The sequence below is a fragment of the Colobus angolensis genome, unplaced genomic scaffold, assembly GCF_000951035.1.
Source record: "Colobus angolensis palliatus isolate OR3802 unplaced genomic scaffold, Cang.pa_1.0 Scaffold12, whole genome shotgun sequence".
NCBI classification, from domain to species: domain Eukaryota; kingdom Metazoa; phylum Chordata; class Mammalia; order Primates; family Cercopithecidae; genus Colobus; species Colobus angolensis.
Window position 1 is genome coordinate 7,565,804 of NW_012113141.1, and position 15,793 is coordinate 7,581,596.

Consider the following 15,793-nt stretch of genomic DNA (forward strand, 5'->3'; position numbering starts at 1 on the left):
CCAGCCACTTGGGAGGCTGAGGCAGCAGAATGGCGTGAACCCGGGAGGCGGAGCTTGCAGTGAGCTGAGATCCGGCCACTGCACTCCAGCCCCGGCGACAGAGCGAGACTCTGTCTCAAAAAAAATAAAATAAAATAAAAAGAAAAGGGACGACAAAGGCAGATAACTCGTGTTTCCTGATTTCAAAACTTACTACAAAACTACTGTGTGGTATTGGCACAAGGACAGACATATAGATCAACAGAACATTAACCCTTACATTTATGGTCAACTGATTTTCAACAAGGGTGCCAAGACCTGGGTGACCAGTTGGAGAGGGAACAACCGTTTCAACAAATGGTACTGGAACAACTGGATTTCCACATACAAAAGAATGAAATTGGATACAAAAAGCAACACAAAATGTATCAAAGACCTACTTGGAAAAGCCAAAATGATAAAACTCTTAGAAAAAAATATGCATAGATTTTGACTCTGCATTAGACAATGTTTTTAAAGATATGATACCAAAAGTACAGGCAAGAAAAATAAAAAATAGATAACCTAGAGTCCATCAAAATTAAAACTTTAGTGCTTCAAAGGACATTATCAAGAAAACAAAAATCCACAAAATGAGAGTAAATATTTGAAACCATGTATCTTAAAGGGACCCCTATCTGGAAAATATAAAGAACTTTTACTCAATAATAAGAAGGGGCAGGTGTGGTGACTCACAACTGTAATCCTAGTACTCTGAGAGGCTGAGGAGGGAGGACTGCTTGAGACCAGGAGTTTCAGACCCCCTCTCTACAAAAAAAATTTAAAAATTAGCCAGGCATAGTGGCTCACATCTGTAGTCCCTGCTACTTGGGAGGCTGAGGTGGGAGGATCGCCTGAGTTCAGGAGTTTGAGGCTGCAGTGAACTATAATCCCACCACTGCACTCCAGCCTGGGTGACAGAGGGAGACCTTGCCTCTAAAACATAAACAAATACATAAACAAGCCACTTAAAAAATGGGCAAAGGATTTGAAAAGACATGTATCCAAAGAATATATACATACACACGAATCTTACAAATATGATGTTGAATAAATGAAGCCAGATGCAAAAGAATATACCCAGTATGATTTCATTTATATGAAGTTGTAGAACAGGCAAAACTAATCTATGTCAAATCAAATGGTTTCCTTTATGGAGAGTGGAGGGCCATGGGGATGATCTCCTAGGGTGCTGGTAATGTTTTTTTTTTTTTTTTTTCCTTTGTTTTTGGGATGGAGTCTTGCACTGTGGCCCAGGATGGAATGCAATAGCGTTATCTTGGCTCACTGAAACCTCCGCCTCCCGAGTTCACGAGATTCTCCTGTCTCAGCCTCCCTAGTAGCTGGGATTACAGGCACACACTGCCACGCCGAGCTAATTTTTTTTTTTTTGTATTTTTACTAGAGAGGAGGTTTCACTATGTTGGCCAGGCTGGTCTCGAACTCCTGACCTCGAGATCCACCTGCCTTGGCCTCCCAAAGTGCTAGGATCATAGGAGTGAGACACCACACCCGGCCAATGTTTTATGTCTTGATCTGCACGATGTTTACAAGCTGTGTTCCTTTTGTGATAACTCATTAGGTTTTACATTATGATTTGAATACTTTTCTGTTAGTTATGCTTCTTATAAAAAGTATATTGTTCCTGCAATATAGGGGACAACGGAAAAATGTCTAATTATCTTACCTTGTTCCTATCTTTTATGTGTATAAGCACCAGTGTCAGGTGTTTAGTCTAGTGGCTCAATCATTCCAAGTAATAGTACTTATATGATAAATGCAGTCTAAGAAGAAAGAATTTAAAACCTGTGAATACAGTTTCTATGAATGAAGATAAATTCCAAAGAGGAAAGGAAGACTTTCCCAAATTGATTCATTTGATTCCGTTGACATAGAAAATAACATCAATTCTTTCTTTTATGAAAGCAGCTGACATTTAAAGAATATGTGGTGATGATCTCCCCTTCCCATTGGACACATGTTCAGTAGTTATCAAGTAAATAATACTAATTACTAAGATATGTTTTAGTAATTATTATCTCAATAAAGTATGAACACTGTTAACCGTTTAGGGTTCCCATTTAATTAGAAACAAAAAAGTTTCTTTGTTTAAAGCCCTCGTTTAGCCAAGCAATCAACTTGAGTTATTAGCAATAAACTCTGACACCTCAGGATTGGAACCTGCCAAATTTTTCTACTTTATCTAGTCAGATGATTTGCTTAGTAGGCTTGCTTGGTGTCTTATATTTCTGTCTGGGTATTAATGTAAGTGCCATTAGAATATTCAGACTTGCTGTATAGAAACTGCTGATTTTAACTATAATCTTAGCTGATAAATTTTCACTTTCATTTTTTAAATGAAACAAGAATATCCAACCATAGGATATGCAACTAAATTTTTATTATTACACCTTTTTCTTGGAATAAAATCAGCATCTGAAATATAAAGTATGACTTCAAGAGAAGCACTATAATCCACAAGGAGACTCAGATTTGAGCACTTCAGGTGAGTCACATATGGAACACAGCATTCTTGGCAAAAATTAATCTTTCGGCTCCATTCAATGTGGTTATTTTTGGCCAGGCACAGTGGCTCACGCCTGTAATCCCAGCACTTTGGGAGGCTAAGACTGGAGGATTACCTGAGGTCAGGAGTTCAAGACCATCCTGGCCAACATGGCAAAACCCTGTCTCTACTAAAAATACAAAAATTAGTCGGGAATGGTGGTGTGCACCTGTAATCCCAGCTACTTGGGAACAAGCTTTTTTTGTTTGTTTGTTTGAGCAGAGTCTCCCTCTGTCACCCAGGCTGGAATGCAGTGGTGTGATCTCTGCTTACTGCAACCTCCGTCTCCCAGGGTCAAGCAATTCTCGTGCCTCAGCCTCCTCAGCAGCTGGGATTACAGGTGTGGGCCACCACACCCAGCTAATTTTTCTGTTTTTAGTAGAAATGGGGTTTCACCATGTTGGCCTCAAGTGATCCGCCTGCTTCGGCCTCCCAAAGTGAAGCTACTGTACTCAGTCCCCATTCAAAGTGTTTTATTCATTAAAGATAATGAATAATACTATAAATGAATTAATACTATCTAAAATGTATTGAGTACTTATTATGGGCCAGACACTATTCTAGACACTTTATCTCATCTTATTTTCACAATGCTATGCTATAAATACTACTCTTATCCCCATTTTACAGACAAGACAATGTCATCTCAGAAAAGTTAGGTCAGTTCCTAAGATCACGCAGTAAGCTAGGATTCAAACCTAAATCCAGCTGAATTCTGAGCTCCTGCTCTTATCTGCCTCGTAGAGACTAATTATTAGGAACACATTCTAATACAGCACTGTCCAACAGGGCTTTCTGCAATGATGGAAATGTCCTTTATCTGTGCTAATATGGTAGCCACTACATACATGGCTATTGAGCACTTGAAATGTGGCTAATGCACCCAATACTGAAATTTTAATTTTTTTTTTTTGAGATAGGGTCTTGCTCTGTTGCCCAGGCTGGAATGCAACTGTGTCATCTGGGTTCACTCCAATCCCCACCTCCAGAGCTCAAGTGATCCTCCCGCTTCAGTTTCCTGAGTAGCGGGGCTTACAGACGTGCATCATCACACTCAGCTGATTTTCAAAGTTTTGTTTTGTAGAGACAAGGTCTGCCTATATTGCCCAGGCTGGTCTTGGACTCTTGGGCTCAAGTGATCTTCCCACCTTGATCTCCCAAAGTTCTGGGATTACAGGTGCAAGCCATCAAGCCTAGCCTGAAGTTTTGGTTTTAATTAATTTAAATTTAAATAACCATATGTGGTTAGTAGTCAATATATTGAACAGTGCATGAGTGTGCTGCTTCAGCTTATGATTTATTTATTTCTTTTTTGAGATGGAGTTTCACTGTGTTGCCCAGGCTGGAGTGCAATGGTGCGATCTCTGCTCACCACACCCACTGCCTGCTGGGTTCAAGCGATTCTCCTGCCTCAGCTTCCCGAGTAGCTAGGATTATGGGCATGTGCCACCATGCCCAGCTAATTTTTTGTATTTTTAGTAGAATGGGGTTTCACCATGTTGGTCAGGCAGGTCTTGAACTCCTGACCTCGTGATCCGCCCGCCTCAGCCTCCCAAAGTGCTGAGATTACAGGCGTGAGCCACCGCACCCAGCCTACCTTACGATTTAAGAGGAGGAGATAAAAGACATTTCTTGTTTAGTTAGGAGCCAAAACACATTCTAGTTTTTATGCTGAGGAAGTTTAATAAATTATTTAGAGTAGAAGTTACATTTAAAAGCACTGACACAGGTTATCTAAAATCATTCATCCTATGGAAGGTATAGTTCACAAGGATTTATAGTGCTCCATTGCCACAATACACTCTAAAAGAGTTGCCTGTTCTGGAAGCAAGTGATTTTGCAGTTTCTTTATTTTAGGGCCAGATCTCTACTCATCCTCTTAAGCTGGTGAAAAATTCTTTCCAGGAAAGTTTCCACTGAAGTTGTTTTTATTGGCAGTAGTTCAGGTCTCAGAATACAGAAAGTTAAACCAGCCTTCTAGATTTATTGTTGTTATCCTTAGTGCTGAGATGAAAGCATAACACTTATAAGTTCTCGACTGTGCTTAGCTTTAAAACCCATCTTAACCTTCTATAATACGAAAAGAGAGCTTACTTCTTCTATCCATATTATGATCAAGGGTCTAATGCATTTAACAATTAAATAATACCACATGTTGCAGTGTAAATTAGCCTGTTTCTTTAATTATTTATCATCCTTTTAGTCGCTGCAGTTATTTTTAAATTATTATTTTAATAAACTTTCTGGGAAAACTCCATACTCATTATCACCACAACCATCTTTTTGTTCCTAGTGGCTTTTGAGTCATAAAACAGAATTCTCCCTGCTTATTTCAAAGACACTAGAAGAAACTGTGTTCAGAGGCAGACCCATCAGAGCTTTGACTGCAGCTTAAATACATCATAAATCCTTTTTACTAAACATTTTATAATCACCCTGGGAAATTCACAAGCAATGCATTTACAATAGCAAAATATTCTTGGAAGTCAGTGTCTAAAAACAAAAATGTATTCCTTCTATATATAATAGGATAGAGGCACAGAAGGGCCTATACTGAATATGAGTGAATGAGACCAGAAAAGCATCTACTCTTCTGATTCTCAGTCAATATCTTGACCACATATTCATTCAACACAGAGTTTTGAGGCACTGGGTATATAAGAACAAACAAAATTAGAGTTCCTACACTCTCAGCATTTAGGGGTCAGCAGAGAAGACAACTTAATACAGTAGGATGTAATTCCTACGATGATACAGGAAATATAGTGTGCTATGGGAATCTACAAGGCTTAGAAGTGAGAGAACACAAGACAAAGAAATCCAGCATAAATTTAGCAAATTTGGAAGCTGGAGGGAAGAGGGGAGATGAAACTGGAGAAGGAGGGAAGCAGAGACTGATTGGTTCATGGAGCATGCTAAACTTGTTAAGGAGTTTTGACTTTATTCTTAGTGCAATGTAAAGTCATTTTATAATTTTTTTTGGTAATCATGCAATTCGATTTACATTTTTAGAAAGATTATACTAATTACACTGTGGAAACTGGATAGCTGGTAACTGAACACTGTGACACCGGTTGGGAGACGAGTGGTGATGGCCTGGACTAGAGTCTTGACTATGGAGATGGGGTACAGTGAAAAGATAAGATAAACATTTAGGTTTTGTGTTAAAAAAACATTTAGGCTTGGATGAGGGGGTGTGTGGAGATGAGAGAGATGTGTCACTTAGCCTGGTCCGGTGTAATTTGACCAGTTCTGGATATATCTGACTCAAATAAATATATTCAAAAAACTATTATATATACACTTCTGGTGCTTTAGAGAAGCCAGATTGGAATCAGAATTGTAAGTAATCAGGATTTTTTGTTAATGGTGATTAATCACAAGGAGAATTGAAACAAAAGAAAGAATGTGCATAGTATGAAGAGAGCATAATCATGGCAGGAACTCCAACATTTGAGTAGCAGGTGGGTCAAGGAAGTGGACCTAAAGAATGCCCAAGATGTGACTGAAGAGGCAAAAGAAAAAAAAGCAGGGTGGCTTTTAGTAACTATAGTATATTAGTGTATTTCCAGAAGAATGGAGGGGTAAATATTGTAACATGGCACAAAGAGGTTAAGCTACGAGAACTGAAAATGTCAGCTGGGCACGGTGGCTCACACCTGTAATCCCAGCACTTTGGGAGGCCGAGGTGGGCAGATCACCTGAGCTTGGAAGTTTGAGACTAGCCTGGCCAACATGGTGAAATCCCATCTCTACTAAAAATACAAAAAAATTAGCTGGGTGTGGTGGTGGGTGCCCGTAATTCCCAGCTGCTCTGGAGGCTGAGGCAGAAGAATCGCTTGAACCCAGGAGGCAGAGGTTGCAGTGAGTCGAGATGGTGCCACTGCACTCTAGCCTGGATGACAGAGCGAGACTCCATCTCAACAAAAAAGAATTGAAAATGCCTGTTGATTTAAGAGTGTTTTTTAACTTTCTTTTCCTTAATGCCTGCTAAGGAGCCCTTTTAGACTCCATCTTCTTACTACCCTGCCAATCAAATTCCTAACCCGTAAAACTTTTTATTATTCTTTCTTTTTTAATTGTAAATTGACAAATTATAGTTGTATATATTTAGGGGTACCAGATGTTATGATTGATGAATAAAATGTGGAATAATTAACTGAAGCTAATTAATATCACCATAAAATTTTAATACCACAGAATATTCTCTATGTAATGTATTTGTGTTCTATACATAAAAAGAGTATATATATTTTTTTCACCTCACAAGAAGCGGTTTTTATCTGCTTTGAGATTGCATGATTTAACACACAGAGGACACTGGTGATATTGGTAAAAGTAGTTTTGGTGGGCTAGGCGTGGTGGCTCACACCTGTAATCCCAGCACTTTGGGAGGCTGAGGTGGGTGGATCACGAGGTCAGGAGTTCAAGACCAGCCTGGCCAACATAGTGAAACCCTGTCTCTACTAAAAATACAAAAGTTAGCTGGGCGTGGCGGCAGGCGCCTGTAAATCCCAGCTACTCGGGAGGCTGAGGCAGAAGAATCACTTGAACTCAGGAGGTGGAGGTTGCAGTGAGCTGAGATTGTATCACTGCACTTCAGCCTGGGTGACAAGAGCAAGACTCTGTTTCAAAAAAAAAAAAAAAAAAAAAGTAGTTTTGGTGGTAGTTCAGTGGAATGCTAGAAATAAGTGGGCTGGGAAATAAACAGCAAGAAGTGTAAAAAAAAATAGAGATATGTAGAGCAGATTCAAGAAGTCTAGCTGTGAAGAGGATGAAAAGACAGGAAAATAAATGCAGCGGTTCATAAAGTGAAGGAAGAATACATTTAAATGCTAAAGGAAAGGTGTGAATAGAGGGGGGAAAAGCTGACATAGGAGAGAGGGAAAAATGGAAAGAGGACCCTGACACAGCAGGATAGGATGCTACTGGGAGACTAGGTTAAAGGGTTTGCCTTCACTAAGGAGAAGGAACACTTTCTACTCTTTAGATTGAAGGGAAGGTTTGTATACTTGACTGCAGGCGGATGATGGCTCTCCTCCTCTGTGTAATGGGAGACAGGTCATTTCCAAAGGGAGAGAGAAATCCTCTTCTTTGTAAATACCATGTGCTACTCGTGAATTGACATAGTACTGAGCTACTTAAAAATATTTAGCCTGCAAAGAACTCCAATAGAGTATGTATATATGTATTTTTTTTAAGAGTTAGGGTCTCGCTTTGTTGCCCAGGCTGAAGTGCAGTGGACCAATCATAGCTCACTATTACTTTGAACTCCTGGGCTCAAGTCATCCTTCTGCCTCCTCATTCTGCCTCCACCTCCTGAGTAGTCAGGACTACAACCGTGTGCCACCAAGCCTGGCTAATGTTTAAATTTTTTGTAGAGATGGAGTCTCACTATGTTACCCAGGCTGATCTCCAACTCCTGGCCTCGAGTGATTTTCCTGCCTCACCCACCCAAAGTGCTAGGATTACAGGTGTAAGCCACTGCACTCTGTCTGCCAACAGTATATTGTTTTTTGTTTTTTTTGTTTGTTTGTTTTTTTGAGACGGAGTCTCACTCTGTTGCCAGGCTGGAGTGAAGTGGCGCGATCTCAGCTTACCACAACCTCCGCCTCCCGGGTTCAAGCGATTCTCCTGCCTCAGCCTCCTGAGTAGCTGGGACTACAGGCACATGCCACCACGCCCATATAATTTTTGTATTTTTAGTAGTGACAGGGTTTCTCCATGTTTGCAAGGATGGTCTCAATCTCTTGACCTCGTGATCTACCTGCCTCAGCCTCCCAAAGTGCTGGGATTACAGGCATGAGCCATACTGTGCCTGGCTATATATATTAAATGGGTAGCAATAAAAATCATAAGATTAAGAAAACCTAATCTTGTTGCAAAGAGAGCTTTCCTAAAGATACGTAAGGTTTTTTTTTTTTTCACGAGGCAGAGTCTCACTGTCGCTCAGGGTAGAGTGCAGTGGTGAGGGCTCAGCTTACTGCAACTTCCGCCTCCCAGGTTCAAGGGATTCTCCTGCCTCAACCTCCCAAGTAGCTGGGACTACAGGCGCGTGCCACCACATCTGGCTAATTTTTGTATTTTTAGTAGAGACAGGGTTTCACTATGTTGGCCAGGCTGGTCTCGAACTCCTGACATCGTGATCTGCCCGCCTCAGCCTCCCAAAGTGCTGAGATTACAGGTGTGAGCCACCGCGCCTGGCCAAGATACGTAAGTTTAAGATAATTTGTCATTTCTCCTATAGTGTCAATAGAAACTGTCACTCTGTCTTTCCCAAATTAATCCTTTCACTTGTAACTTGATCCCATTCCTTTCCTTCTCTTCTGGGAGGTAAGACTTTTTCTTGAATCTTCAAATAGTTGCTTGCTTCCTGCCCCCAAATAGATACCATGTATTCTTTAAAACAAACCCCAAACTTTCCCCCACCTTGCCACTCTCAATAATCTTGCTTCATGCACCAAATGATGAAGGATTAGTCTACACTTGCAGTCTGTCCTCAGTTACTATTAAAGCATCTCTCTCAAATAGCTCAATGACTTTCTAATTATAAAATCCAACGATCTATTCTGATTTCAGCTTCCTCCTCTGGCCATTGCAGCATTTTATGTCACTGATAACTTTCTCCTAAACAAAAATACTTCTTACCCTTTTCTATGAAACTTCATCTGCTTTGGGTTTCACCTTGAAAGTCTTTCGGGCTTAATTCTCACAATTTTTTTTTAAAGTCTTTCTACAATCTCCATGTAAACCACTGTTTCAAATTCGGTAAAACTCAAACTCCATAAAATTCCTCCTCCTGTCAGTGACACCATCTTCTTAATCACATAAGGCTGTAAGCTTCGAGTTCAAATTTACCAAATACCAACAGCCACATCGCCCGTCACTTTTCCATACTCACTGCCACCTGCTCAGTTTAGAACCCCGTTACCTCTCTCCTGAAGAACTGTAACACCCTTCTCACTGCATTCCTCACCCGAGGCTCTTCCAGGCACCACCCACTAAGAGGACGTCCGCTCAGGTCCGTTTGGGGTTTTGTCCTCCAGAGCAGAAACCTGGGACTGAGATTCCTGCCGTCTGTACTCCAGCTCACTACAGAGGGGGAACCCAGGAAGCTCGAACGCCGGGGCTCAGGCCCCTGAGAACACTAGGCTGCAGGTGGACCGCTCCCTTCCGGCCTTGCTGGCGAGAAAGCCCGGAAGGCCGGGAGCGGGGGGAAGCGAGGCCCTGGCCCACGGCACCAAAGACGCTCCTAGAGCCCAGATCGGAGTCGGGGGCCCCAGCTATTCAGCCTACTCCCGGGTTTTGGAGCTGTCCCCAATCCACAGATTTCCCGCCCCTCACACTCACCCCGACACCTGTGCCAGTCAGTGATTCGGCGCCGGGTCCTCTCCGGACCGAAGCTGAGGAAGCTGAGAAGGCCGCGAGGACCCGCAGCCGGAGTGCCCAGGAGATTGCCTGATTAACACCTTCAAAGACACCGACTCTGTCTATCATATTAGAAAGATTAAATATGCCAGAAGACTGTAAATGAGAGGAAAGACGTCTCTTGAGGTTTAGTATCTAAATCTTCTACATCATCCAGAACCTAGAAAAATGGTGGGTTTCTCACCATCTAGATTCAGGCGGTTATCCGCGGCCTAACTCAGTCTGGGGTCCCCTATGGCAGGGGAGGCGGGGTCAGGAATGGGCGGGGCATTCGCTGTCGGTGGTGAGGGATAGAGCCAATGATTGTGGATGACAGCGGCACGGAATGGGCGGAGTCTGGAGGGGCGGGATTTGGAGAAGAGAAGGCGGTGATGCGAAGACGTGGGGGGGCCAGAGAGTGTATGGCAGAGGTGGGCTGGAGGACCAAAGTAGGGTGGGAGCGCAAAGATGGCAGCTGCTGAGGAGGAGCCGAAGCCCAAAAAGCTGAAGGTGGAGGCGCCGCAAGCGCTGAGGTGAGCGCTGCCCGACTTGGGGAGGAGGGTGACAGCGCCTGCTGCAAGCAAGCCAGGGCCCACGTGGGGGTTTGCGGCTCCGGCCCTGGGTGGTGTCTCTCACTGCCCGCTTGGGGCCAACCCGCAAGACTTGCCGCGCGGGGAGCTGTTTGGCCGCGACCCCTTGCCGGACGTTCTCTCAGTTTGGCCGAGTCGCCGTCTGGTGCAGCTCCGGCTCCAGCAGCCCTTGGCCAATCGTGGCCGGCGGAGGGGGGGCCAGCCGGCTGCCCGCGTCACCTGCGAGCAAGCCCAGGCTGGGCTGGTGCGACCCCGGAGGGCCGGACCGGAGCAGCGTCTTTACGCAGCCGTCTTCTCTTCCTGGGGGATGGCGGGGAGGAGGCTCGGCAACTGCTCTATTCTGGGGCGAAGTCAGAATTTTTGGGGATTTTTCGGAAAGTGTTGCGGAAGGGCACGTTGACCTTCCTTTTCGTACACATTCTGAAAGCCCGCACCTTTGAGGACCCTCTACCAGTGACCCAGACCCCTCCGAGGCTTTGCAGGGGCAAAATTTGGATGAATGGATAGGAAAGGTTGATTTTTCTTTTTTATTTGCACTTTTTGGCAGCAACGGAGACAGTGCTGCCCCTAACACCTGCCTCACATGTGATTGATGTTGCAACTTTTACTTATAAAGAGTCATTTGTTAAAATATCCCTTGCTAACAAGTATAAAGTGAAGCAGGCAGTCTTTGATGATTTGGAAATGTTCGTTGAAAGGCAGCGATTTTTTTTTTCCATCTTAAAATAGGTATATCAAACTGATTTAAAAGCATTGGGACACTCCTGATTATACAAGACGTATCCCATTTCTTCCTGTATCACTTTTCTTCACCTCCAAAAGAAGGAATCACAATTGAAAAGAAAAGAACATTTAGGGGCCGGGTGGTGTGTTCATCTGCTTTGGAGGGTGAACAAATCCCTGCCAGTGCTTTTAATGTATTCCTACTACCCTCAAAGGGCTAGCGTGTCTACCTTATACCAAGAACATAAACTTTAAAATAAAAACTCTCTGGATATTCTATTTTTATTTTAAATATTGAAGCTATATGCAGAATAAAGACCAAGGGCTATTGAATCAGACCTACCTGAGTTCAAGGCATGTGCTTTCCCTACTCTGCCCTTTATTAGAGTATTTCCTTTATAAGGCACCTCCTTCACCAAACTGGAAGACAGATGCAACTTTTCCCTACCATCCTACTAAACATACAACCCTTAGATTTCCTTAGATTTTTCTTTAATAAAAATAATTATATATAATGCTGATCCATTTTCACTGTGTTTTCCTATTATCTTGGACAGTTGGACAGTTCTGTGATCAAAGGAAGGCAAGAATTATGCCTCTTTTACAATTGAAGATATTGAAGTCCAAATAAAACAATTAGTACAGGAACAGAAATAAGAACTAGCTGAGCATCCTTTCTTATACCTGCAGTCCTGGTGCTTTGTGAGGCTGGGGTGAGAGCATTCCTTAGGCAACCAAAATTCACTTTATACAATATGAACTTAGTGCCACCTGTAGACAAGAAGTTAAAAGCTTAGACACTCGAGTACTGGGACAAATCTCTAATTTTGTGGGGAGACATTTTAGGATTGGCTATTATTACTTTTATTATATTAGTTTGACTTTCAGACTCAAAGTGTGAGAATGCATTTGAGTATTTACACTGAATTAATTTATGGTGACTTGCTTGACAGGGGATTGCTACTAGTTTTGGTTAAGGAGAATGGGTTATAAAGACTAAGCATAATTTAATGTTCAGCATCAGTGGGAACAGATAATGAGATATATTTGTAGATGTCAGGGAAAATATTTAGGAGATTTAGGGATTTGTGAGAATTTGGTCAGCTCTGGGACAGTAATTCTCCACCAGGGGAAATTTTGCCCTCCAGGGGACATTTGGCATGGTCTAGAAAGGTATTTTTGGTAGGGAGAGCTATTGGCACCTAGTGGATGGAATTCAGGGATACTGCTAAACATCCTATGTAGGACAACCCCCACAACAAAGAATTATCTGGCTAAATATGTCAACGGTGTTGAGGTTGAGAAATCCGTTCTAGAGGGAGCATCTGACAAGGCTAGTCTGCCTTTCTCAAATATCTATTATTTTTCTGGGCTCGGTTGCTTTTCAGTGTATAACAGTTGCTTACAAAGAAAGAATCAGGCTCTAACATGTTTTCAGGTGGGATCAGGGGAAAGAAGGGAACATTACTTGAGTGCTAGACATTATATTATGTGCTGTATATATGTTATCTCTTTTAACCCTCCCAGTGACCCATGAGGTAGGAGCAATGATTCCTGTGTTACAGATGAGGTATTTTGTGATGAAAGAAGTGGAGAAACATTTTTGGGAACTGCTCCCTAGATGAAGGTGTTCCATGATGATCACTTATATTTAAGACAACTTAGTTTTCTTTTCTCTCCTTTGGAAATCTCATCCAAGTTTGTTTCTTTAGCGATCGCCTCTTAAGAGGATACAGTGCCTTCCAAGGCTTGTTGAGCACATGCCAAATCTTTAACTTCAGTTTGTCTTTCAAGCACACGCTATTCTAGACGTGGTGTTAAAAACTGGATATATGTATAGAGAAAGAGGTAAGGCACAGGTACCATCCTCTTGGTGGGAAATAAGTGGGGCTTGTGAAAATGACACTTGAGTATTCTTAAAGATGACTAGGAGTTAACCAGTCATCTGTGACTGTAGGTATCTGTGAAGTAGGGTATCTGCCTTCTAGGAAAGTTTGTTTGGTGGCAGAACTGGGAGAGAGCTGCCTCTGTTGGGGAAGTGCAGATAGTCTGACTGAAGCAGAGATGTAGGGGGTCTAGGCTTTGTATTAGACACTCTCACATGTGTCCTTTCTATCTCTATGCCGCTCAGTTCTCAGCCCTTAATTTAATATATTTTTTTGAGACGGAGTCTCACTCTGGTGCACAGGTTGGAGTACAGTGGCACCATCTTGGCTCACTGCAACCTCCAACTCCTGGATTCAAGCAATTCTGCTGTGTCCGCCTCCCAAGTAGCTGGGATTACAGGCGTGCACCACTATGCCTGGCTAATTTTTGTATTTTTAGTAAAGATGGGATTTTGCCATGTTGGCTAGGCTGGTCTTGAACTTCTGACCTCAAGCAATCCGCCTGCCTCAGCCTCCCAAAGTGTTGGGATTACAGGTGTGAGCCACCGTGCCCGGCCTTCCCAGACCTTAATTTTAACTGTCTGTTGAATATGTGCTTCTGAGTGACTTTCTTACATTTCGAAGTCATATATACCAAACTAAATTATCTGTTGTCCTGAATCTGTGCATTTTTCCGTATTTCCTGCATCTGTTAATGGCACCAGTAACCTCTTTTACTCCAAAGTCTGAGACCTAGATATTTGATTCATTTTACATCCACATTATAATGTCTTTCCTTTTCCATTCCTGCTGCCGCAACTTACGTTTAGACTTGATCTTTTGCTTAGATTTTGTTTTGACTTCCTAAGCAGTGTCCTTACCTTCAGCCTCAAGTTCTGCCTACTTTTCTTTAGGCATAGCTCTACTTATTCATCACAGCAAATATTTGTAAGCTCTGAAGTTGATGTTAGGAAACGTTGAATCCTGAAAGCCCACATCATTACTCCATCTGACATTAGCAATTAAGGATTATTAAGGATCATGACTTTTAATAGTACTAAAAAGGAAACAAACTACAGTTCTGTAATCAGCAAATATTGAGCTTTTCTCAAATATTGCTTCCTAACTATTTCACTTCCATGGACCCCTTTTATTACTTTCCTCTATCTCCTACCTCATTATGGACCCTGTGTTCTAAAATTAAACCCAGGAGCTGGGCGTGGTGGCTTATGCTTATAATCCAGCACTTTGGGAGGCCTAGGTGGGAGGTTCACTTGAATCCAGAAGTTTAAGACCAGTCTGGGCAACAAAATGAGACCCTCGAATCTTAAAAAAAAAAAACTAGCTGGACATGGCGGCATATGCCTGTGGTCCCAGCTACACAGGAGGCTGAGGCAGGAGGATTCTACGGCTTCCCAAAGTGCTGGGATTACAGGTGTAAGCCACCACGCCTGGCCTTAATTAATCTTTATTACATAGAGTGGCACTGATAACTTTCATTTTTCTAGACCCTATACTTTTAATAATGCAGCCTAAAATTGAGCTTGACTACCATTTTCTTTTTCCATCATGATAATCTACTATTGAAAGAGTTTGGTTATTTTTGGACGATATTGCATGCCTTTTACTTATATTCACAAATTTAATCCTTTAAGATTAAAGCTTTGGGCTATGGAAGAATGGAAAACAAAAGTCCCCTGACACACTTAGTATGAATGCCTCAATAAGATCCTTTCCTGGGCAATATATACTAGTGCAGCATGAGGGTGGTAGAGAGAGCCAGAGGAAAGCCCTGCATGGATGGTTCTGGGTATCCAGGGACAATCATGGAAGTGCTTGAAACTCAGGGAAAGTGGGAAGGGCCTTAGGAAAACGAGGTCATTGAAGACTATGTTTCTTATTTTGGGTATAGGCCTAGACTGAATATTCAGCCTCAAATAAAACATGGCTGATGTGCTGCTTTTTACCTGGAATGTGTCTTCGCTTTACTTCCATCATTTAAAATCCTGGCCACATGGAGCGGCTCATGCCGTTAATCCCAGCACTTTGGGAGGCCAAGTGGGAGGATTGCTTGAGGCCAGGAGTTCTAGACTGGCCTGGGCAACATAGTGAGGCCCTAAGTTTACTTTTTACAAAAGTAAACTTAGCCAGGCATGGCAGCAGGTTCCTGTAGTCCCAGCCACTCTGGAAGCTGAGGCACTGGCACTACTACATTCCAGCCTGGGTAACAGCAAGACCCTGTCTCAAAAAAAAAAACAAAATATCTTTCCTGTGTACAAAGTGTTTACAGTTAGGTGGGGGGAAAAATAATCAAAATTTTAAAGAGCCATCTGGTCAGAATGGATCCCAGTAGGGCAGTGGTTAAGAGCATGGTCTCTGGCATCAGCAGTCTGGTTTGCCTCTTAATCCTTATTAGCTAGTGCTCTTGGGAAGATTGCCTACTTGCCCCATACCTCTCTTTTCTCACCTGTAAAATGGGTATAGTGATAGTACGAACCTCATAAGGATATTGAGAGGCAAATGCAGCAATTAAAAATTTAAAAAGGAGGCCGGGCGCTGTGGCTCAAGCCTGTAATCCCAGCACTTTGGGAGGCCAAGACGGGCGGATCACGAGGTCAGGAGAT

The 15,793-nt window shown here is 42.5% G+C and overlaps 2 protein-coding genes across 6 annotated transcripts in view; one reads left to right on the plus strand and one right to left on the minus strand.

Moving 5' to 3' along the window:
• Nucleotides 1-10,250, minus strand: part of AP3M1 (adaptor-related protein complex 3, mu 1 subunit) — a 29,383-nt gene extending 19,133 nt beyond the window's left edge. For 2 of the 4 annotated variants that reach the window (XM_011928408.1, XM_011928380.1), the window contains exon 1: nt 9,935-10,250. In XM_011928408.1, the coding sequence (XP_011783798.1) occupies nt 9,935-10,081 (147 nt within the window). In that variant the 5' untranslated portion in view covers nt 10,082-10,250. Of the gene's footprint in view, nt 1-9,515 lie in introns of all 4 variants that reach the window. The other 2 variants (XM_011928389.1, XM_011928399.1) reach the window with 2 other exon arrangements.
• A 115-nt stretch (nt 10,251-10,365) lies between these two features.
• ADK (adenosine kinase) overlaps nt 10,366-15,793 on the plus strand; it is a 620,365-nt gene continuing 614,937 nt past the window's right edge. For both annotated transcript variants that reach the window (XM_011928472.1, XM_011928446.1), the window contains exon 1: nt 10,366-10,524. In XM_011928472.1, the coding sequence (XP_011783862.1) occupies nt 10,460-10,524 (65 nt within the window). In that variant the 5' untranslated portion in view covers nt 10,366-10,459. The remainder of the gene's footprint in view (nt 10,525-15,793) is intronic.